Source organism: Carassius auratus, chromosome 38 (genome assembly GCF_003368295.1).
Source record: "Carassius auratus strain Wakin chromosome 38, ASM336829v1, whole genome shotgun sequence".
NCBI classification, from domain to species: Eukaryota; Metazoa; Chordata; class Actinopteri; order Cypriniformes; family Cyprinidae; genus Carassius; species Carassius auratus.
The window spans coordinates 22,632,474-22,658,484 of record NC_039280.1 but is presented as its reverse complement, the minus strand read 5'-3'; the positions used below and the strand labels follow the sequence as shown (position 1 = coordinate 22,658,484).

General features: G+C 39.6%; 1 protein-coding gene across 1 annotated transcript; it reads left to right on the top strand.

Annotated features, from left to right (window-relative positions):
• Window positions 1-7,261: 7,261 nt before the first annotated feature.
• LOC113057417 (tripartite motif-containing protein 35-like) lies at window positions 7,262-21,434 on the top strand. Its single transcript, XM_026224797.1, has 6 exons — window positions 7,262-7,660; window positions 7,927-8,022; window positions 14,559-14,789; window positions 14,882-14,904; window positions 14,985-15,106; window positions 20,644-21,434. The coding sequence occupies exons 1-6, from the start codon at window positions 7,262-7,264 to the stop codon at window positions 21,153-21,155; spliced, it is 1,383 nt and encodes a 460-aa protein (XP_026080582.1). The 3' UTR covers window positions 21,156-21,434.
• Window positions 21,435-26,011: the final 4,577 nt, after the last annotated feature.

Here is a 26,011-nt window from a genome sequence, read left to right as displayed (position 1 = left end):
TGACTTTTGCGCTGCACTCGAAAAGTTCCACATATCCTCTTTCATTTTATTTTATGTTTGAGCCTATGCTCTTTGCAACTTAATTATGTTGTGGATCATGTGTAGGTTATTTATTGTCGCACTTGAAAAGTTTCAGATTGATCCTCGTTTTTATTTATTTAAAATATTTCTAAGCTTATTCTCTTTAATGATGTGGATTGTTTGTAACTTCGTTTGTAACTTCATTGCAATTTAATTAAATGTACTGTTGTTCTAATTTCCATAACCGTTATGTTATAGTGCAGCGGTTCCCAAACTTCTTTTTCCTTTTTTACCCCCTTCTATGCCCCAACCGAGTTGGCACACCCCCAATCCCCAAAAACGCAACAAAGCTGTCTTTTATCGCCATATAAAGAGTCATGAACAAAGAACATCAAAAAGTTTCAATATAATGCAACAAAGCTACGCACAACTGTGACAGACACAGGCTCAGTAACAGAAAGCACGGTTGTTTTCAGCCGCGTAAAAGAAACAATATGCTAGGCCTATTAAATGACCATGGAACTAGCAGCAGCATCATCTCAACCCACAGCCCGTCACCAAATCAAATGCATCCCACCATGCTGAACACAATTACATTTTTTTTTTTACTTTTACAATTATTATTATTTTTTACATTTATTTAAACATTTACTTAAGAAATATAAGCTATAGCCTAATGTTTTTTTATGTTAAATTATTTTGTGTTTCATATATTATTTTCAGACATGATCAGACCTACTCACATAACATTACTCATTTAACGAACACATACAAGCGCACACTTTGGCAGAAGTCAATCAACAGCCATTAGTTCGGTAAAATTGAGCATCATAATGGACAAATTTGTTTTTAAGGCAGAAAAAAAAAGAAATGTTATTAATGCCAGCGAATAAACACGTAGAAAAAATAATAGTCGCAGTATCAGTAGTGAAGGAGAGTGCTGGATTTTCGGTTTGCCCCGCATTTTACTTGAAGAAGTTCAGGCAAATGGGAACACCATATATTACATAGCAATCATCCTTAATTGAAGAAATGTGGCAAAACATCTCTGGAGAGAACATTATATTATTAAATTCGAATGTGCTTTCCATATTTGGACCAACATAGGCTACATTTGTGAATGCATATTTTCTGCAATGTCGCGTCAAGTCATGCTCCCGTGCGCGTCTTACAGACTACATCTTAAGCCAAATGTTAAACTTTCCGCGTCCATGGGGAGACCGTTATGGACCGCTAGGTAGGCGTGACGTAATCATCGTTGAGAATCAAAAAGGTTGAGAACCACTATAATATATATAGTTACAAATTAAACAACGTTTCTAAATATCTGATGTTGTTTATCTTGATCGAACTACAATGCTTCAACGTAGTGGTTAACAATGACTAGGCTACATGTTTTAAAATGTAATACTGTAAGAAAGTACACACTGACCTAACAGACATCAATTTATAAAACAAAATTATTTAGAATTATAATTTCACAACTCTCAAAATGTTACTTTTGTCTTTACAGGTCTTTCTTTTTACTATACTGATTGCAGTTTAATTTATAATTACTGTAACTGTCCTGTAACAACTTAATTTTTGATTGAATGTGTAAACGATAAAATGTGTAAACTCAGACTTTTATGAAATAAACTAAACTCTTACCCGTGCTTCCCGTTCTTCATTCTGGATTACTGATGTAAAGGCTTAATTTCCGTTCTTATTAATCCATATTGCGCAAAAGGTGCAGCAGAATTGTGCTCCTTGAATGCACTCAGTGGCTTATGATATGATTGGTTGAATGGTAAGCTCGCATCTGATTGGCTAAAGAGTACGACGGACCCACGTGGGAAGAGAGCTCTGCCAGAAAAGTCTCAAAAACACACACACTCAAATCCGAGTGGATTCGTAGTAAATGACGATTGGTACATTCAGACATCCGTAAATTTTAAACATTCAAAGGTATTTTGTGCACAGTTGTATATCTACAAATTGTTTTTTGCATTTGTGTAACGTATTTTATAAATATATAATTTTATTTTGCGCATGTGAATTGCTTTTTGTGAATATAGATTTTTTTTCACGCACGTGAATATTTTTGTGTGTACGTGAATTAGGTTTCATGCATGTGAAATTGTCTACGCATGTGTGAATCGTGTTTTTGCGTGAATTATATTTGAGACTAAACTGCTTCCATACTTTATAAGTAATAAGCAATATTTTAAAAGCTATACAATGTCCTCAGGATGTCCTCAGTAAGGCCAAAAAGCCGAAACACATGATTGAGGAGGGCCTCGGTGGTCTGTAAGGCTGTGGGAAGACCAGACAAAGGGATGAAACGGCATGATTTGGAAAACCGGTCAATTACCGAGAGGATGGTGGTGAAACCCTGGGGCTGAGGAAGGTCCGTGACAAAATCCACGGCGATATGGGACTTAGGGCGTTGTGGTACCGGCAGAGGCTGTAAGAGGCCAGCTGGTTTCAGGTGAGAAGACTTGACCATGTTACAGGTGAAACACTGATGAACACTCATCTTTACTGTCAAAATGGCGTGAGAGAGCATCCGCCTTGCCGTTCTTAGAACCTGGTCTGAAAGTGACTTTAAAATTAAATCAGGAGAAGAAGAGGGACCAGCGAGCCTGGCGAGCATTCAGTGAAAGGATGAGACGCCCCCTCCAGCCAATGCCTCCACTCTTCAAAGGCGGCCTTCATCGCCATAAGTTCTCGTTCGCCCACATCGTAGTTGCGCTCTGCTGCATTGAGTTTACGAGAATAAAAGGCGCAGGGGTACATTTTAGCTGGATTACCATGACGTTGTGAAAGAATGGCACCCACGCCCGTGTTAGAAACATCCACTTCCACAATAAACTCACTCTCTCGGGATCTGGGTGATGCAGAATGGGTTATGTGGTGAATATCTTCTTTAAACTTTCAAATGCCGCAGTGCATTCCGATGACCAGCGGAAGCGTCTTCCTCCTCCTTGGAGTAAAGAAGTGAGAGGAGCCACAATCATGCTGAAATTTCGAATGAATCGGTGGTAAAAATTGGCGAAGCCCAAGAAGCACTGTAGCTCCTTCACTGACTTGGGTCGAGGCCAGTTAACCACCGCTTGTACCTTGTTGTCATCCATCACATCCCCGTCTGTGCTGATGATGTAACCCAATAACGAGATCCGAGTCTGATGAAACTCCCATTTATGTATCTTCGGATAGAACTGGTGCTCGATGAGGCGCTTGAGAACAGCTCGCACATCCTGAACGTGCGTTTCAAGGTTGTCTGAATAAATCAGGATGTTGTCAATGTATACAATTACACTCCGATTGAGCAGGTCTCTGAAAATCTAGTTGACAAACACTTGAAAAACTGAAGGACTGTTGGAAAGCCTGAACGGCATGACCCGATATTGATAAAGAAAAGTCTATGCACGGTCTGAGACCCCCATCCTTCTTTTTGACAAAAAAGAAACCGGCAGAAGCAGGAGATGTTGAAGGGGTAATGAAGTCTTTGGCAAGCTGTTCTTCTATATACGAATTCATGGCCTCAGTCTGTGGCTGAGATAGGGGGTATACACGACAGCGTGGCGGAATGGTTCCCGGCAGGAGCTTAATAGCGTAGTTGACAGCACGATGGGGAGGAAAGTGTGCAGCCTCACGCTCGCTGAATGCTTGGGCAAGGTCATGGTAAACAGCGGGGATTTCCTGTAGATTAACGTCCACGGAGGGGCTGGCACTCAATTCAGGACCCTGGACAGCGGGCATGCATTTATTCAGACACGAGGAAGACCACTGGGTAATCCTCCTCTCCGACCAGGAAATTTGCTCTCCAGCCAAGGAAACCCCAGAATCATAGAATGAAGTGGCGAATGAATGGTGTAAAACTGGATGGTCTCCCTATGTTGCGAGCCGATGCTGAGGGTTAGAGGTGGTGTGATGTACTGGCGCTGCCCTGTCCCCAGGGGGCGACCGTCCAATGCTGTCACTGTCACAGAGGGTTCACAAGAGCGGAGAGAAATTTAATGAGTTTTTGCAAAGGTTGCGTCAATAAAATTTCCACTATCTCCCGAGTCTATAAAAGCCCTCGATTTTACAACCTGCCCATTAATAATTAACGAAATCTCCACAATGAGAGCTTTAGAAGAGAGTGAACGTGAACTCACCACAGCGGGGTTCCGAGAAGTGGATTTCACCGGGCAGGAAGCCCTGAAATGACCAGCCTGACCGCAGTACATGCATAAATGATTGCGCCTCCTCCTCTCACGTTCCGCCTTGGAGAGATGGGTTTATCCGATCTGCATGAGTGCGGTGAGCCCGGATGAGATGATCGAGCCGGATGGCAAGTTCCATGATCTGACTGAGGGTCTTTCCATCATCACGACAAGCAAGTTCTCCCTGCAGCTCCGCATTCAAACCCTTCCGATACAATAGTTTGAGAGGATCCTCTCCCCAGCCAGTCTGAGCGGTGAGCGTACGAAAGGAAATCCGCTGCAACGTAATCCGCTGCAGTGGAATTCCCTTGACGCAGGGTGAGCAACACTTCCCCTGGATCCTTTCCTCCAGCTGGGTGCTCAAACACTTCCCTGAATAGGGAGACAAAAGCATCATAAGTAATAGACGTGAGCTGACCTCCTGACCACAGTGCCATTGCCCACTCCAGTGCTTTTCCCATAAGCAGGGTGCAGATGAGAAAGATGCGGCCCCCATCGATGTGATGTTGATATTTTTACATTTATTTCCAGAGAGATATTATTGAGTTTACAGATAAAAGTGGTCTTGCAGTTATAAACACTGTTGCTATTGTAGAAAAAAAAAAAATATATAATTTAATTCATTTCTGAATTGTTTTTATTTTAATAATGATAATTTAGAGAATGAGAAAATCTGAATAAGCCTTACCAGTGTTGTGATAATTATTTTTAAGTCTCTCTATGTAAAAAAAAAAAAAAAAAAAAAAAAAAAAAACTGTATATAAAAGTTTAGTCAAATAACAAAAAAACAAAACAAAAATCAGACCCCTCGATGCCTTTGAAACTTTTCTCCCTCAAACAGCACGCTAACATTACTTCTACAATACAGGCTACACACACCAATATAAACAACATGTATGCATTGTTGTGTATGACTAAAAAAGAAAGCATTCTGCATTTGTGCATACTAGTGTTGAATGTGATAATTGCAATTGCACTTTAAGCTAAGCTCCGATCAGAGTGTCTGTTTCTTATGTCATGTAACTGAACAAACATAACATGCATGTTCTCACATCACATCGTTCTTGTAAAATAATAATAAGTAAATAAACATTAAAATCACTTCGCTGAGAATGAAACACCACTTACCAGCTGCTGCGGTGTCGTAAATATCTTCTGCCAATTAAAAAATACGCGTGCGGCGTAAAGAATCATCCCGATCGGATGAGGTCGTCGTCAGGTGAAAGGTCATCATGTGGGTCATTTTATTTACGCCTAAATTATTGTTCATAAATTTCACTACTATTTAGATTGGGCATGGGCAGGCATTCACAAAAGGGCATGTTATTACAAAAACATTTTAGGAAATTTTGCTTTGACAAAAGGGCATTTTGGGCATCAAGGGGCAAAGGGGCAGGTGCTCAAGCAACATTACAAAAATACATTAAAAACTGAACAATACATTTATATATACACATTCCAAATAAACAATAAACGATGACCCTGAGTGCACCTGTGCCGTGCACTTCACACTTTGCGTTTAGATAGTTAAAATAGGGCCCTAAGAACTTATCACAGAACTGAACCATATTGCCTCTTCCCATGTGGTGATGACCTGAGTATATTCCAGAAGTGTTAATGTTTTAAAAATGTTAATTCAACTTGAACTTTGTTCTCTGTTCCTTGTTGCTCATGTTTTCCTTGTTAACTTAGTCTGTGTATAAATTGCACTTGTTTTTCCTTTATCTTTGTCTAGCTTTCCTCACTGTAACCGCTGCTGGTAAGTTTGCTCATGTTTAGTTCATGTTCCAGGCAGCGCACTGAACTGGTTCAAGGACGAAAACTGCAAAGAAACAAAATTTTGACAGGAACAGAATCAGAAAACAGAAACATAATAAAATTGTATAGTTCCGAACAGAATAGAAAATTTTAAATTGTCATTAACCAGTTAATAACGTTATTTTATTGTTCCATTTAATTTTTTTTTAATTTGCTGTCAACCAATAACGAATTCTAGTAGCATGGCCTGCCTGTGCAAATGTGATGCTGACGCATCCAGCCAGTGAAATGCCCACGCTCAAGAACTCACAGTTGATAAGTTGCAATGGCAATGCACCGGCATTAGTTTATTCAAAGACAGTTTAAGATGGATTCAACAGATCACACAGTGCTGCAGTGCTTCTGTGAACAGAGAAAACAGAATACAACTATTGTCTTACATAAAAAGGAAAATATAGGCCTATGTTTCACTTAAATCATTGACAGATTAACAAAACAAATAAAAAAATGTAAATATAAATCTGTGAGTTACACTGGGGGGGGGGGAAGGAAACCGAAATGGCAAAAAGATGTTTTATTTATTTTACAGTTTTATTTATTTTGCAAAAGCTTGACAGTTTTGAATTATGTCTCATTTCTATATGTATAACCAGCTAGAGTTGGTATGATATCATATATTAATATATTTTTTGCAACACTGTAGCCTGTTCATTATCAAAATGTTAAATAAATGTATTAAAAGTTGCACTGCTCCAATCTGTTGCCTTCAGCGTGACCAGCGCCTCACTGTGCTGATTTAGCCGATGTGAAGGATGATGTTTTAAGTCAATTAAAGTACAAAGCCTGGCCTATAATAAATAATATTTTAACATCCAGATAGCAAATATGTAAACGTTTGGATTTGTGCCTAATGAGAGAGATAGGCATCAGTTTTACCTTAAATTAATTTGACAGCAGATAGGCTACAGATTTCTTCTGAAAACGCTGTACTTTATTATTATCTATTATAGGCAAAGAAAATTGTTTTTAACAAAGAAAAATAACATTATTAACCGGCAATTCTTCTACTGGAAACCGGTTTCAGAACAGTAATAATACAGAGGGACAAAGGAACAGAAATGTTAAAATATCGATTCTGTTCTGAGTGAGCCGATTGTTTTTTTGTTTTTTTTTTGATTGGTTCCAAGTCAAGTGTAGTCAAGCCAAGCCTTTTTTGCTGTTTATGTTAGTTCACATTTATGTTAGAACGAAAGTGAAAGTAAAGTTTAGATGCTGGAACTCAGACGGTGAAAATGGATTCATCTGTAGAAGAACTTTATTGTCCTGTTTGCTATGAAACCTTCAAGGCTCCTGTTATTTTATCATGTAGTCATAGTTTCTGTAAAGAGTGTCTTCAACAGTTCTGGAAAATAAAGAAAACTCAGGAGTGTCCTGTCTGCAGGAGAAGATCCTCAAGAGATGACCCTCCGTGTAACCTTGTGTTAAAAAACTTGTGTGAGTCGATCCTGAAGGAAAGATATCAGACTAAGAGATGTTTATCAGGGACTGAAGAGGACTGTAGCTTACATGGTGAGAAACTTAAACTCTTCTGTCTGGAGGACAAAGAGCCTGCGTGTGTAGTGTGCTTTACTTCCCAGAAACACATTAATCACACAGTCAGACCCATGGGTGAAGTGGTCTCATCATATAAGGTAAGAAAATACCATAGGTTTGGTTGTCTATTTGTGTCTTTAATCTTTGTTTCTAAACTGGCTCTCAACTCTTCAGTCATATGAGAGATATACACTGTTCCCCACAAATACAGTATGTACAAAACCCAACAAACCTGTTTCAGATAGATTTCTCATGCTTAATTAAAAAACAAACAAACCATAACATGTATTCAAACAATATTTGTTCACACTGTCTCTCACATTCAATATAACTGTAACTGTATTTTCGCTTTCTTCAATTCTAGGATGAGCTCAATACAGGACTCAAGTCCTTACGAATGAAGCTTATACACAGAGAGAATGATAAAGAAGAGTGTGTAAAGACACTTCAGCAAATCAAGGTGAGCGGTTCTGATGAACACTAGCGGTACCTAAACGGAGTGTCACACAATCTCATTTCAATATTTCAAATTTACACATGATGTGATCCATCAGCCATTATAAACATGATCATTTCTAAGGCTGTGTACAAAATCGACCCACATGCTTTCAGTAGCTTACAGTTACGGTTCAAATTCTGCCTGTATGAACGTGCAATGGGCGTCAAGCCCATATTGAGTGAGAGTGACTAATGTAATATCCAAGAGGGTGAGGTTTTATCATTTTTTGACAAAACAAGGGTTTAGTTGACAAAGCGGTTGTGAGACATGAAAATGTTCAGGCTATAGAATGCAGTTGTCACTCCCAGATAACTCTGTGTGTGTGAACGTAACTGTATGAAGGACTTAAATACAGAACTTGACAACCATAATCTGCAGTGTGAATGCGACCAAAGACTTTTTTTTTTTTCTTGTCACACGTGTCTAAATATGTTCACCTAGGTCCATTTATGTACATAATAAGAATAAAACCAAATACTAGCATTTATAAGTGTAATACAAAAAAAAAAAAAAAAAAACCTGTCATCATGGGTGCACACAGGGTCTTATTATAAGAGAGAGTGCGGCTATTTTTCGTACTATGCAAAGTAATTATGGAAACACTCTAGCAGGGAAATCTACATGTTCTGTCTTTTCAGTGTGCAAAGTTTAATTAAAAATTTTTAATTTAAGTTTTCTAATATGACTCCTTTTTATTATGAACTCAAATTTATATTCAAAGTGAGCCAAGTGGATTTTAAATGCAACTTCCAAACGAAAAAAAAAAAAAAAAAATAGAATAATATTTTTTATATCTTTGATATAAACACACCGGTGTGATTAGATCGTTCAGTGCACAGCATCAGCTGCAAAATTAAAATCTTCTTTCGCTGGCTGGCGCTGAGCAAGAGACAGACGCATTCGTACAATGCATCATGATAACCAATCAGAAACGATTGTTGCACTTATGAATGCAATGGCCAATCAGAGATCTGCAGAAGAGTCATCACTGAAATGCGGTGTTTTGTTCACTTGTTCACTGACTGAATTATTCTCATCAGAAACAACAAAAAATGCAGATGTGCATACGAATGTAAGATATTCGTTTCGTAATGTAAAGTGCTTCAGTTATTTTAATGGGAGTTTTTGAGAGTGCTTGAACTCTTGTTAGACTGAATGAAAATGTTCTTTACTCTCTGTGAAATGAAAGTGGTAAAATAAGTAACTAACAATATTGTAATTAAAATATACATTAAATGCAAATTCAGTTGTATTAAAAAAATAAAGAGTCGGGTTTGTATGTGTAGTTAATAGATTTGCTGCCCAAGTTTGGAAGCTTTCTACATTAACTGCAAGCTTTTTTACTCACCATGGGAGTTTTTATCATTTATTCTGGTGAGTGTGTACATTCCTCCTGACGCACGTTTGAGTGTCGCACTAGAACTGTTGGCCGATCAGATCACACACACAGAACAACGTTATCTGGACTCTTTCATTATTGTTCTCTGTTATTTTTATAAAGCTAATCTCACCCGTGAACTGCCTAAATATAGACAGAACATCACATGCCCTACCAGAGACAGCAATATACTGGACCACTGCTACACTGTTTTAAAGTATGCATTTTCACCAGAGCATCGCTGGGACTCTGATTACCGCTTGGTTCATCTTCTACCAGCCTAAAGGCAGAAACTCAAATCTGCTAAGTCTATAGTAAAAACTGTAAAGAGATGGACTGCTGAAGCAGAGCAAGATTCACAAGCCTGCTTTGAACTTACTGATTGGAGTGTTTTTGAGGCTGCAGCTACTGATCTGGATGAGCTTACTGACACCGTGACATCCTACATCAGATTCTGTGAGGACATGTGTGTTCCCACCAGGACTTATTTCACTTTTAACAACAACCAAACTTGGTTCAGTGCAAAGCTCAAACAGCTTCGCCAGGCCAAAGAGGACAACTACAGGAGTGGGGACAAAGACTTGTACAAACAGGCCAAATACACACTGAATAGGGAGATAAGAGTAATTCATTTACTCAAACAGTACACTGACTGAACTGCTGTGAAGAGAGAGATGAACACTGAGCCGAGCCAGATAATTACTCGTTCACGAGTCAAGAACCGGTTGCATCGGTTTTCGGATCACCAGTAGTTCTTTAGGACAGTTCGATTCAATAAACCGGTTGAAGAAAACGGTTCACTGGTTCTTTTGCACTCGACATAATAGCGTCGTTGGCGATGATTGCAAGCCTTCAGTTTACCTGGGCTCATAACATTAGCACAGAATCAGTTCAGAATCAATCACCAAAAGAATCAGTTCAGTTCAGACGCTCTGTGTGTCAGTCTGCTTCACGCTGAATCACACATGCGCAGTATCATCAGCTCCTCGGTTCTCGAATCGGACGCGTCTGACAGAAACGGTTCTTGACTCATGAACAAGTCATTATCAAGTCATTATCTGGCTCGGCTCGGTGTTCATCTTCAGTTCTCTCTTCACAGCAGTTCAGTCAGTGTACTGTTTGAGTATATTAATTACTCTGGGATATTGGTTTGTTTGAACTCAGAGGGAGTGTCAGCCACATAAAAAAAGTTAACAGCTTAAGTCATTTGTGGATTAATGCGTATTGGAGACGTGAACGGTTTAAAACGATTCAGTTCGATTTGGTGAACTGTTTCAAAAAGATCCGGTTACATCGAATGATTCGTTCGCAAACCGGAAATCCAGACTGCTTTTCCCTAAACAAAGGTCTATATTTCGGTGCTCCTCCTTATTAAACTGATTAAATGTAATTGAATTCAGTCTAATATGGTAAATGTACAGTGTTGATCCTAGATGTTGTCATTGCGATCATAACGACTGTAACATAAGACTTCTCCCATTTCACATTGTGATCTGTATTTTTACATATTACTTTTTAAATATTTTATATTTCCCTCCATGGCATATTTAAGTCCCACTTGTGTCCTAAATGTATAAAAACATCTTAGGACAAGGTTTTCACACTGACAGCTGTCTTTCTAAAACAGAAGCAACTCTGTTTATTTGGAAGAGTAAGCAACAGTAACTAAGGGAGCGGGGCTTACCAATAGGTCAACTGGAATTTGCATTGATCAAGCTGAGTTTTGGAACAGAAGGTAATTTGCATTAAAGACACTGGGAAATGGCACACCTTCTACAGTAAGTAAAATATCTCTAAACTGGTAGGACCTGTATTATATTTTAGTCTACTTCTTGTTGAGACCTGTCGCACCGAGATAATTAAAATGATACCAAACATGACTGTAAATATCACTGGTATGAGATAAGAAGGAACTCTTGCATAAGTGAGAGAGAGGTTTCCCACATTTTCTTTTTTAGTGAGATGTGCAAACAGATGTCTGTTTTGTTAATACACTTTGTGTGTATTGTCCATCTCAGAAGATCAAAGGGTTATTCCAGAGTTTAGGCGCTAAATAGGAAAAGGATCTGCCGCCTAGAGTTGATTTTGATATTCTAGGTATTATCAAATTGCCTCAGTTTTTAGAACACAGTGGAGGTAGAGGACTATAATGTTACAAGAGGTTGTTCAAATACTGAGGTGATAAACCATTCAGGGCTTTATAAGTAATTAGCAAGATTTTAAAATCTAGACAATGTTTGATAGGGAGCCAGTGCAGTGTTGACAGGACTGGGCTAATATGGACAAACTTCCTGGTTCTAGTAAGAACTCTTGCTGCTGCATTTTGGACTAGCTGTAGTTTGTTTAATAAGCATGCAGAACAACCACCCAATAAAGCATTACAATAATCTAACCTTGAGGTCATAAACACATGTATAAACATTTCTGCATTTGACATTGATAGCATAGGCCGTAATTTAGATATATTTTTGAGATGGAAAAATGCAGTTTTACAAATGCTAGATATGTGACTTTCTAAGGAAATATTGCAATCAAATAGCACACCTAGGTTTCTAACTGATAACAAAGAATTGACAGAGCAGCCATCAAGTCTTAGACAGCGCTCTAGTTTGTTACATGCTTGTTACAGTTTTTAGGTCCTATAATTAACACCGCTGTTTTTTTTCCAAATTCAGCAGTAAGAAATTACTTGTCATCCAGTTTTTTTTATATAGTCTATGAATTCCCTTAGTTTTTCAAATTGCTATATTTCGCCAAGGCTGCAAAGAAATATAGAGCTGAGTATCATCAGCATAACAGTGAAAGCTAACACCATGTTTCCTGATGATATCTCTCAAGGGTAACATGTAAAGCATGAAGAGTAACGGCCCTAGTACTGAGCCTTGAGTTACTCCATACTGCACTTGTGATCGATTTGATACCTCTTCATTCTCTGCTATAAATTGATGGCAGTCATATAAGTAAGATTTGAACCATGCTAATGCACTTCCATTAATGCCGACAAAGTATTCTGGTTTATGCAAAAGAAAGTTGTGGTCAATAGTGTCGAACGCAGTACTAAGATCCAATAGCACTAATAGAGAGATACAACCACGATCAGATGATAAGAGCAGGTCATTTGTAACTCTAAGGAGAGCAGTCTCAGTACTATGATACGGTCTAAATCCTGACTGGAAATCCTCACAGATACCATTTTTCTCTAAGAAGGAATATAATTGTGAGGATACTACCTTTTATAGTATCTTGGACAGAGAAGGGCGATTCAAGATCGGTCTATAATTAACTAGTTCTTTAGGGTCAAGTAGTGTTTTTTTGATGAGAGGCTTAATATCAGACAGTTTGAAGGTATTGGGGACATATCCTAATGACAATGAGGAATTAATAGTAGTCAGAAGAGGATCCATGACTTCTGGAAGCACCTCTTTTAGGAGCTTAGATGGAATAGGTTCTAACATACAGTACATGTTGTTGGTTTAGATGATTTAACAAGTTTATACAATTCTTCCTCCTCTATGGTAGAAAATTAATAGAACTGTTCCTCAGGAGATCTGTTGCGATACTGTAGCTGATGGCTGCACGGTTACAATTTTAAGTGAAGTGAAAGTAGTGATGATTTGAGCAGGCTAAATTGAAACATTGGTTTTGATCAGCTCACTGTCTGCCCCTGGCAAACAATTGAATGAAACAAAATTAAATATAACAAATGTGCCATTATATACAAAACTGAAATATTTTAATAGCTGAATCATAAATATAAGCTGTTTTGGGTGAAGGGGGAAAAAGACAAAGGCCGGGTTTCCTGGTAACGATTGATCTTAGCGCTCAAGAGCATTTTCTACGAGTCATTTTACGATTGTTCGTTATTGTTTCACATGCATTTCGGGCCAGGGTCAGACTAGGGCCTAAATTTTAGGCCCGTGCAAGGCTCTTCACTTAAATGTAAATAGCATCCATCACTATTTACACGTAGTTCAAATAGGCCTGCTAGAGACTGTCTTACTATAGGGAGACAAGATGGACTGTATTACTTATTATTGGAGTAAGTGTAATGGCTAACTCACATCATGTGTGCCTTAATAACCAATCACATTACAGCCTTGATGTCATTGAATCAAGTCCCTCGAGTATTCTATGCCCATGATTACTCCAATGTTTAAACAGTAAATTTGAGCTTAGAGTTTATTTAACTGCATATGACAAAGCTATAAAGTTATTGTTTTTAATGAAGCATCGCTAATGTTTTGTTAGAGATTCACAACACTTACTATGCCAATGATCATTCAAATCATTCAAGTAAAATTATGTATTTAATATTGTGACGTTTCAGGACATTTTATTGTGTAATTAAAGTCATCAACAATAAAATTTCTGAGGTTAATTCATAGATTTTTTTATTTAAAAGGATGCACAAAACTAATTTAAGCATTTAATTGCAACATTACTCCAATGTTTAAACAGTAAATTTGAGCTTAGAGTTTATTTAACTGCATATGACAAAGCTATAAAGTTATTGTTTTTAATGAAGCATCGCTAATGTTTTGTTAGAGATTCACAACACTTACTATGCCAATGATCATTCAAATCATTCAAGTAAAATTATGTATTTAATATTGTGACGTTTCAGGACATTTTATTGTGTAATTAAAGTCATCAACAATAAAATTTCTGAGGTTAATTCATAGATTTTTTTATTTAAAAGGATGCACAAAACTAATTTAAGCATTTAATTGCAACATTACTCCAATGTTTAAACAGTAAATTTGAGCTTAGAGTTTATTTAACTGCATATGACAAAGCTATAAAGTTATTGTTTTTAATGAAGCATCGCTAATGTTTTGTTAGAGATTCACAACACTTACTATGCCAATGATCATTCAAATCATTCAAGTAAAATTATGTATTTAATATTGTGACGTTTCAGGACATTTTATTGTGTAATTAAAGTCATCAACAATAAAATTTCTGAGGTTAATTCATAGATTTTTTTATTTAAAAGGATGCACAAAACTAATTTAAGCATTTAATTGCAACACGTTTCACTGTAGGGTTTTAGATTGAAGTTTAAAAAAGGAAAATTCTCAATGCAAAGATGACTGAAGTGAATGTGATTTGATTTCAGTCTCAAGCTAAGCACACAGAGCATCAGATTGAACAGCAGTTTGAGAAGCTTCATCAGTTTCTCAGAGATGAAGAAGAAGCTACAATCACTGCACTGAGAGAGGAAGAGGAGCAGAAGAAGCAGATAATAAAGAAGAAGCTAGAAGAGATGAACATACACATCTCTGCCCTTTCACACACAATCAAAGACATGGAAGAGATGATGAAAGCCAGTGATGTCTGCTTTCTAAAGGTCTGATTTCAGATTATTAATTGATAGATGATTGATGGATTGATGGATGATTGATCGAGCTCTTGATAATCGATGGTGTGTTTGTTCTGCAGGATTTTCCAGTCTCAATGGAAAGGTGAGTGATCTGCTGGTGTCTCTGGTCTCACTAATTCTGACTTAAACCCACTGCATTTCTGATCCTGAGTGTTCTTCCAGAGTCCAGATCTCATTACAGCCAGATCCACAGACGCCTTCTGGAGCTTTAATTAATGTGCCATGTTACTTGGGCAACCTGCTGTTTAGAGTCTGGAAGAAGATGCAGGGCATTGTTCAAAACAGTGAGTATGCAGAAAATCTAGCTGTTAAAGGTACAGGATGTAGGACCTGCCACTAGAGGGCGCACTACCAAAACAATAACAATCACGTGGTTTGATGACGCTAAGAAGGAGCGTGGAATGATGGGATTTGTTGTCTTCTACACAACCGATGACGGCCATCAATCAAACAGAAAGATAAATCATGGATTACCACTTTTTCAACAAATATATACACTTGTGTACATTCAAACACAATAATTGGCCATACATAGCAAACGCGAGTTCAACGATTTGCGTGAGTAGATTACACAAAGTCAATGCAAAGACGCAATCAGACTATGGATCAAACGCGTCCTCTCGCAGGTCTGTAGATTCAATGCCCGCATTTGGCTTGTATGCCCCATTATACTAATCTTGTTGATCGTTATAATAGCATACGTTTTCTGTAAAGATACTGATCAAAACAACTCACCTGTCGAGTTAAACACCAGCGAGATCGGAATCGATTTCTAGTTGAAATTTGTTGCAAAGCTCTCTCCATCTAGAAAATGCAACACCAAAATTGATCCACGCTCTTTCTCTCCTCTTGTCCCAAATTCTTTGGTCGTTTGGTTGGCACGTACGCTTACATTTATAGGAGCTGTCCTTGTCGACAGAACCAGCGGCAGATGGTAAACAGTAATTATGTTCCATAAATAAGTAACACAATCAACCATGAAAAATGCAAGAAGAAGTAAATAAGGAACTGCTTGAAGCAAGCTAGTGGTTTACTGGATGCTAGACACTACTTTCGCATTTGTCCACGACACTGTTGTCATGTGGTTTCTATGTCAGTAAAGGCGGTAACAAAGTGTAACTAACGTCATTGACAGGCGACTGCACTGCCTCGTGTCACTGTTTAGAATTAAAATTTTCTCATGATTTACAAGTTGTTGAATACATTAGAGATTTTGTTAGTAATCAGCTGGACAAAATATATAACATTAGCCTAGTGGTTTTTGGATATTTTACTGCAAATATCTTAAAAATTTTATCTTTAAACTTACCATAAAAATGACGGATTTAGGAATATTGACAGATTTTAACAGTAGAGCATAGCAGTAGCAGGACCAGGGTCATGGGTTCAAGTCCCAGAGAATGCAGGAACCGATCAAATGTAAACCTTCAATGTAATACATGTATGTCGATTTGATTAAAAGCTTTTACCAAATTCATACATTTAAATTGAATAAAATATAATTTATTTTCCAGGAAATAAACTTTCTCAGATTAGAGTGTAAACTAAACGAGCCAATGCACATTGGCATGCAATTATTGCATCCATCTGCAGCTGATCACAGTGTGAGTGTAAGAAGGCAGCAGGTGCAATGCATACCAGGTTTTCGATGAGGAGCTGAACCAGTGACCCGGCCGCTCAGTGGTGGTACAGCAGGGGACATGACATCTCCGTTTCCTCCTTCAGTGAACAAGGGTTACCATACGTAACTGAGACATTCCCTTTCAGTCAGTCACTCTTGATGTCACGTCGGATGACCGATGAATTGGGATTCCTACCAATGTGCCATGGATGCTGTCCCTTCCAGTGCCCCGTGCGAGCCACCTGTGCCCCTTTTTGGTGTAGGCTGGGGCCTAGGTGTATATGTCAGTTTAGGTGTATATATGTCCGTTTAGGTGTATATGGAAAATTGGAGATTTTTGGTGATTGTAACCCTCTTGGGAATGGCAGAAGTCTGCCGCGGAAACACGAGCTCTGAGGCTATACAGTGGACTTTACACAAATGGGATCCACTTAGGTTTCACATATGGAATTCATCCTTCATCATCGGTTCTCAAGTATTCAGTGAGTGAAGGCCTGGTTCTGAATGCTCCACCACATCTGGCTGCAGAGAGGATGGAGGAGCTCAACAGGGTCTACAGTACGGACACTCTGGAGTAGTTTTAGCAAGCTGACACTAACCAGGGTCTCTCAGTGCCACTACCCATTTGAGATTAGAACACAGGAGGATACCAGCTCCACACGAAGTCTAAAAATATCTTTCACCACCCAGGAGGATGCAATACCTCTAGCTGAGTGAGCTCACAACCTGAATGGGCAGGACACACCCTGTGCCTGATTAGCCAGGGTGATGGAATCCACAATCCAGTGGGGAATCCTCTGCTTAGAGGCTTCCCCTTCTGCCAACCTCTGCAACAGACAAAGAGATCTAAGAGGTCTGAGATCTTAAGGCTTTGCATCTCAGGTCTCGGACAGGACTGAGCAAAGCTAGGGCTGGGTCTGCCTCGTCCGGGTAAAACTTGCAGGTTCACCACCTGATCCCTGAAGGAAGTAGTGGGAACCTTGGGCACAAAACTGGGCTGTGGCCTCAGGATTACCTGGGAGTCAGCCGGCCCAAACTCTAGGCATGAATCATCGACTGAAAATTTGTGCAGGTCCCATACCTTCTTAATAGACACCAGTGCAAGCAGGAGCAGATATTTCAATGAAAGAAACTTTAGCTCGACTGAGTGCAAATCCTCAGATGGGCCCTCAGGGAGACAACCTTCGTTCCAGCTCTTACTGCAAAAAGAAAAGCACGCCCCTGATGGAGTCGCCACTCTCCCCGGAGCATAGCACAAGACAGCTTATGGGCTGTATGGTTGAGCAGGTCCGGAATGTGAATGGAATTAAGTGAACTCAGAACCTTTCGACTCCAAAAGAGGCGGTTGTGGGCAAGTTGCGACATGCAACAGAAGCGAAGACCACCTTATTGGTTGATGTATGCAACGGTCGCTGTGTTATCCATTCGGACTAGCACGTGCTTTCCCCCACAGTGCCCTTTGAGATGGTCCAAGGCAAGGCGTACCGCTAAGAACTCTAGGCAACTGAAATGCCAGTGCAAATGGAGGACCGTCCATACCCCCGATATTACATGCCCATTGTTGTGGCCCCTCAGCCAGTGGTGAAGGCATTTTGTATTTGTAAACCACGGCATCCTTTGAGACCTGCTCCAGGGGCACTCCTGCCTGGAGGAACGTAAGATCTAACCACGGGGTGAAGGTTTGGTGACAGGCCGGTGTAACTTGGACCTGGTGAGTGAATGCTTCCATGCCTACCTCGGGACTCAGCCATGAAGCCAGTGTTGAAGCTGACTCATATGCAATAGCCCTAGTGGTGTAAGTGCTGCTGCAGCTGCCATATGCCCCAGGATCCTCTGAAACAGTTTCAGTGGTACCGCTTTCCTGCCCTTGAATGGGTAGGGAAGGGAACAATAGCCACCTCTGTGACTTTAGTGAAGACACGGGGATACAGGGACAGCCCTCTCAAGGAATGCCTTTCCTTGGTACAATGAAGTAAGCGCTCTAAAACCCTTTCCTTATATAGGCTGGAGTGGGAATGGCTCTATTGCATCTTTTGCCAGTATGACTGAGATTTCTGCACACAAGACAGGAGCAATCAGCCACCTTAACTGTCATGAAGTGGACACCACTGAATTTGGGGGGACATCAGGCAAACTGAATTGCAGTGGGGCAGTGAGGTGGAAGGCAGGGACCCAACTTGGGTGGCTTGTGATCTGCCTGAAGTAGGGTCTGAGTGTGCAGTGCTTACCTGGTTCCACAGGTTGGCAGAGGGTGCATGAGTAGGGCCATTGTTGACGCTCTCAGACCACTAGCTACTGCCGGATGGCAAAGGAGGAGGATAAGTGAGGTCTGTTGTTGGGCTGTCCATGACTCTCCATGCCCTCCTGGGATCCAGAGATAGAGAAAACTGCTCTCATGTTGAGATTTTCCAGTTTCTCCACCCGGCCTTCATCCGGAGGAGGCTTCACCATCCCCCAAAGAGCAGCTTCCTCCCTCTCTGTGTTGCCCATTCCGGGGCCTCTCACTCTTCCACTCACCACCAGGTTTGACGGGGGCCAGGACTGGTGGGACAGCCCAGCTCCATGGCGCTGCTGGGGTGCTGTTGCCAGCAGATGGGTGAAGGCAGCAGCTACCCACCTGATCAGGGTGTGATTTACCTCAACAGTCAGCTGCTACCTACATTGTACTTTAGCATGACAATGATGTTGTCGCTCTGCTCCAAAGCAAAAAGCTGGTATGCATTGCACATGCTGCTGCCTTATACTCACTCTGTGATCGTCTGCAGCTGGATGCAATAATTGCATCCCAATGTGCATTGGTTCCTTTAATTTACACTCAAAGTAGATTGGTCTATCGAAGGGGGTATCTCAATTTGTCAGTCATCCATTGTGATGTGGAGAGTGACCAATTGAAAGGGAACCAATGTGCTCTTTTATACAACTCGTAATGATGAGTTCTGAAATTGTGTGCAATACTTCATCCCAATAATAAATACAGTAAGCAGTATACAGTATTTACTGTAAAGTATTCATAAAGTAGTCAATTAAGTTCCATTGTGAACACAGTCATATGCACAATACAACAGGTACAGAAGCACCAGTTAAAAGCAGCATTTAAAATAGCATTGGGACCCACTTTATATTAAGTGGCCTTAACTACTATGTACTTACATTTTAATTAATAATTTAGTACAATGTACATATTGTGTACATACATGGTCTTACATTGTACTTATATTTAAAAAAAAAAAACTACATGTAATTACATCTGCATTTAATTTCTGTAATTACATTTATAATAACACTGTGGACCCATACTTTACACCTTAACCCACCCTTAAACTTACCCATACCTCCAACCCTCTCCCTAACCTTACCCCTATCCCACCTCAACAGCAGCAAAAGTGTTTAACAATACAATAAGAACACAATAAGTACATTGTACTTATTTTTTATGTAAGTACATAGTAGTTAAGGCCACCTAATATAAAGTGGGACCTAGCATTGTTTTTGGCATGATAAGATTTATTATAAGTGCATGTAAGCGATTAAAATTGGGAAAATTGGGGATGAACAGTTCTGATTTGTCTTTATATATTGGTTGGCAAAATTGAGCAAAACAGACAACATTGTGTCTGAAATAACACAATATTAAATTCTTAATGAACTTTTGTATAAGATGAGTATCACATTTGCACTCGTGTGATATTGCACTAAGCCTACACCTCGTGTGATATTTCTTAACTATGTGATGTAAATATGAGACAAAATTTCAAACGGGGCATTTTGCCCCATATCTTGAATTTTAGGGATATTCTCTAGGCTCCATCACACAGTAAGTTGTTGCCCTGCCTCATATTAGTAATCAATCGACTGTATAAAATGGCAGATGATCCACATATGTCTGGGGCGGGGCAAGTGCGTTAAATGTGTTAACAATTTTAAAACATTATTTTCGCCATAATTAATATATCTAATTAACATGTTAAATTACCAGCCCTATTTATTATAAATGTATTTTAATACATTTTATTAAATATGACAACAGTTTTGAGATTACTTTAAAGACTAATAGACACATTTGAGGTCCTCACTATGACCTTTACATGTATTTATACACGCAAATCTTTAGTGATAGAATAATTATAATTAATATATGTACAGTTTATTATTTATCAATATTTAAAGGTAATTTTCTTGCTGATTGGTTTCTTTCATCAGCCCCTGTGATTCTGGATCCAAACACTGCTCATCCATGGCACATCCTTTCTGCTGATCTGACTAGTGTGAGAGGCAGCTGGAACTGTCAACCACTTCCTGATAATACAGAGAGATTTGACATCTATCCATGTGTTCTGGGTTCAGAAGGTTTTAACTCAGGAGCACACTGCTGGGACATTGAGGTTAATGAGTGTCCATACTGGTGTCTTGGAATAACTAATGCATCAAACCAAAGAAAGGGATTTGGTTTCTTTAGGACTGGTGTCTGGAGTGTGCAGCATGGGCTCTTTGAAGCAGCTGGTTTTACTGTTGAACAAAGACTGGAGCGTGTTAGAGTTCATCTGGACTATGACAGTGGAACGGTGTCGTTCTCTGATACTGTCACTAACACACATATACATAAATTCACAACCACCTTCACTGACACTGTCTTTCCATTCTTCTGTTGTTATGGAACTTTTCCTCTGAGGATCTTACCATTCAATAGTTTGTCAATGTTACTACACTTGTAAGTTTGTATGTTCACTGGTTGTGATGAATGGGTCAATATTTATAGTCAAAAATATAAAATAAAGCAAAAACTAAGAACTGTAATAACCTTGCCCTGCAATATAAAAAACTGTACCAGCTGCAGCTTCATGTTCAACTAGCAACACTGTAATATTACTTTTGGACATTTATTTGATACTTTAGGTGGGTGTGCTTCCTGGCCAAGTTTGCTTTTGCTCTAAGGGTCTTTTTCATAATGCCGGAATTGTTTTTTTGTTTTTTTGTTTTTTTTTTAAACCCTGTCATTGAGTACTCACATTTCATTTATTTAATTGTGATATTAAAACATGCATCACTGTAAAGAAGAGTATTTGCTATAAAAAATATGTGTGTGTGTGTGTGTGTGTGTGTGTGTGTGTGTGTGTGTGTGTGTGTATATATATATATATATATATATATAACATCAGTGGAACCCATGTTAACTTGTATAAGAGAAAATGCTATCAGAAATAATGTTTGATTAAATATTAATTTAATAAAAATAAATTAAAAACTTAGCAGCAAGCGCAAATTACAAGGCCAAGCAGAGAAGAGGCAAAATGAGAAGCTAAGCATGGCATGAAGCATCAGACCAACTGAAACAATGAGTAATTAACTTATAGCAACAAAACAGCACCACTGCAAAGAAGACTCCACCTCCTCCCGGTGACCAGGTGATGACGCTGACCCCAGACAGCATGAGGAGATCCTTCAGCAGGATCAATGCAAGCAAAGCTCCGGGTCCTGACAACATCCCTGGGCATGTACTGAAAGTCTGTGCAGCAGAACTCATTGATGTCTTCACAGAAATTTTCAACATATCACTGAGTCAGGCTGTTGTTCCCACATGTTTTAAAACTACTACCATCATCCCAGTTCCAAATAAGCCATCTTCATCCTGCTTCAATGACTACCGTCCTGTTGCACTTACCCCCATCCTTAATGAAGTGCTTTGAACGGCTAGTCATGCACCACATCAAGTCTGCCCCCCCCCCCCCCCCCGGACCCCTTCCAGTTTGCATATCGGTCCAACCGCTCGACCGATGATGCCATCTCCACTACCCTCCACTCAGCACTCACACATCTGGACAAAAAGGACTCATACGTCAGAATGCTGTTCATTGACTTCAGTTCAGCATTCAACACAATCATCCCTCAACAGCTCATTTACAAACTGATCCAACTGGGGCTCAACACTTCGCTGTGCAACTGGCTGTTGGACTTTCTGACTGGAAGACCTCAGGCAGTACGGATCGGCAGCAACACATCCAGCACCATCACACTGAACACTGGGGCCCCCCAAGGATGTGTGCTGAGTCCCCTCCTCTTCACTCTGCTGACCCATGACTCCACACCGTCACACAGCTCCAACCTCTTCATTAAGTTTGCGGATGACACGACTGTGGTGGGTCTCATTAGCAACAAGGATGAGACAAACTACAGGAGCGAGGTGAGCCGCCTGTCTGGGTGGTGCAGTGACAACAATCTCTCTGAACGTGGAGAAGACGAAAGAGACTGTTGTAGACTTCAGGAGAGCACACACTCAGCACGTTCCTCTGACCATCAATGGTGCGACTGTGGAGAGAGTGAGCAGCACCAAATTCCTGGGTGTGCACATCACAGAGAACCTCTCCTTGACTGAAAACACAGCAGCACTGGCCAAGAAATCACAACAGCGTCTCTACTTCCTCCGCAAACTGAGGAGAGCCAGAGCCCCGGCCCCCATCATGTACACCTTCTACAGAAAGACCATCGAGAGCATCCTGACGGGCTGCATCACTGTGTGGTATGGCACCTGCAAAGCGTCCTGCCGAAAGACACTGTAACGCATAGTGAGAGCAGCTGAGAAGATCATTGGTGTCTCTCTCCCCTCCCTCCAGGACATCTATGGAACCCGTCTCACCCGCAAAGCCCTCTGCATTGCAGGTGATCCCACCCACCCATCACACAGCTTCTTCAGTCTGCTGCCATCAGGGAGGAGACTGCGGAGTCTCCAGGCCAGGACCAGCAGACTGAAGGACAGCTTCATCCACCAGGCTGTCAGGAAGCTGAACTCGCTCCCGAACTTGCCCCCCCCTCCCCTCTTCTGCCCCAAGCACCACTGAACTATGACCCCCTCCCCCCAGATCCCCCCCCCCCCCCACTAAGATACGATGACATGCACCAGTCACTTTGTGCAGCTTTGATCTGCTCACTACCTCATTCTCCATGGAACTGACGTCATTCAGTCAGTTTAATAATATAACTGCTCTTGAGCCCTTTGCCCTTTTAATCAGACTTAATAAGCTTTTGTTTTTGCACTAGATAATCTTTTATCTGCACTGTTGTTCACTTCATTGATTTGCACTCTATCTGCCTTTTGCCTTGCGCTGCTTTATTTAACTTTATTTTAAATTTTATCTCTTTTTTTAACATTACCTTATTGTATAGTTGTATCTACATTTTATATTTTGATCTAGATTTTAGGCTTTAATGTTAATGTTATCTGTGTGCACCGGGGGTCTGAGAGCAATTTCGATTCTCTGTATGTATGTACTGTACATGTGGAAGAATTAACAATAAAGCAGACTTGAACTTGAACTGATCATCAGTTTGTAGCAGTGAAAGATGAGGTACCATAATATGGAAGCATATGGGTGGCAATATTCAATTTGGAATGTAATATGCAAATGACAATGCAATATGTAATGCATTTCTGTATTTACATTTACATTTTCCAATACATTTGTGTAACGTTTGGTGCAAAATGAAAATGAAAATTAAATTACATAATTTTAATTTGCCATTTCATACACTCGTTTTAATGTTAAATTAATACTACTTTTAATGCTGTAAATTTTGCAAATTTTTAATGAAAATGTATTACAGAAATGATTAGATATGTGTAACATGTTCAAGCAAAAACTGTTATTTTTCTTAATTGCATTTACACTCACAGTCAAGATGATTCACTCACGATTGCATTTTCATTCAATGTCCCACGATGAATGTAGCAAAATTCAATGTGCACATTGAAAATGCATTCCGAGCCGATGACATCTCTGCCCCCTCCCGCTATGTCAATCACTGTGTGAACAAGGCGGGGCTTGCAGTAGGTCAAGAGACTCAAGACTCAAGATTATTCAAGTGAGAGAACATGTACAAGACAGTTGGTCCATGTACGTTTTGATCATTTCGGTTTATGGCTTCAATATTTCATTCGCACTTGTAGGGGGTGCTGAAAAGCTCCTTTCATCTGATTGGTCGAATCGTTCCACCTTCAGCATGGATCTTTTATTCTTTCAGGCAGAATAAGAGTCAGTGCGAGTGTGACACAGTGATGTCTGAAACCACCACTCACTGTTAAATCAACATAATAGTTGAATCACATGTGGCTGGGCACATAATTCGTGCTGCTGAGGCCTGCAAGGACCCCTTTAAATTATTTATAGGTTATAGTATTGTATGAATATTGTCCCAGTGATAAATACAGTGCAAATAGTTCTGTCTACTTGGATAAAAGTGAAGTGGAAAAAAAAATAATAGACTGAACAGTCTTCATAATATGTCTGTACCATTTACCACTCTCCTCTTTTAAGTCAAAGGGCACTAAGTATGTCTGTGTGACATTAATAAATAATTGTGAAAATTCATATAGTCAAATTTCTGAAATAAATTAGTAGTATTAGATTTATTACATACTAAATTCAATGAAGTTTCTCTTCTTAGTCCTCTTTGTTGGGCTTGAGAAAGCCAACATGTATTTAAACATTATTATTATTTATTACGAGAGTAATTGACACTGACTAGAACTTTAATGTTTCACCAAATTCAGCTCAGATCTTCAGACTTGTCTGACTCGTTGCTGTATGACTGGTCAGACTTACCTTCTCAAAAAATCCTAGTGACTTTTGTTATCTGGTGGCAGTACACATGAAATTCATGTAATTATTTGTCATTTAAACTGACTTAATGTCCCCTCTAGTGGACATTAAGTGTTAAGGCCTTCATTGCTTAGATAACAAAGGTCACTAGGATTTTATAAGAAGGTAAGTCTGACCATTTATACAGCAACGAGTCAGACAAGTCTGAAGATCTGAGCTGAATTTGGTGAAACATTAAAGTTCTAGTTGGTACATACCTAGTACCTTTTGACTTGAAGGTCCCGTTCTTAGTGATCCCATGTTTTAAACTTTAGTTAGTGTGTAATGTTGTTGTTAGAGTATAAATAATATCTGTAAAATTCTAAAGCTCAAAGTTCAATGCCAAGCAAGATATTTTATTTAACAGAATTCGCCTACAAAAAGTCCAATCACCTTTGTTTGGGCTTCCCAGGGACGCTGTACTTGGAGATTAATGGTTACAATTTATGTTTAACTCGTTTCCCGAAAATTATGATCCACATGTAACACTATGTGCAGCACATTTTGCTGAGGACAGCGAGCTTCCTCAATCTCAATCAGTTTAATGCCGGATTCGCACAAAGATTATTCTTAAAAGATTGAGCAGTTCCCTCTTTGTCTGGAGAAGGCGTTGTTAATGGACCACAACCGGTAAGTGTATTTTATTATGTAAGTTCTTGCGTTTAACAGTTTCTGTACCTTATTACACAAAGGGCAACACTGTTTAGCTTTGTTAACTAGATGTTAGGGTTGGGCAAAAAAATGTTTTATGCGATTTTTTGTACATTTTCATAAAAACGCTCCTGTGATTATAAGTACATTTCCAGCACATGCTCCTGCCCACTTGCTTCTCAAAACTAGCCCAATCGCATTTCCAGGAGGGCAGCCTGCGCTCAGCTGCTGTCGAATCACAACACAGGAACCGCTGGCCCAATCAGAACTCGTTACGTATTTCTGAA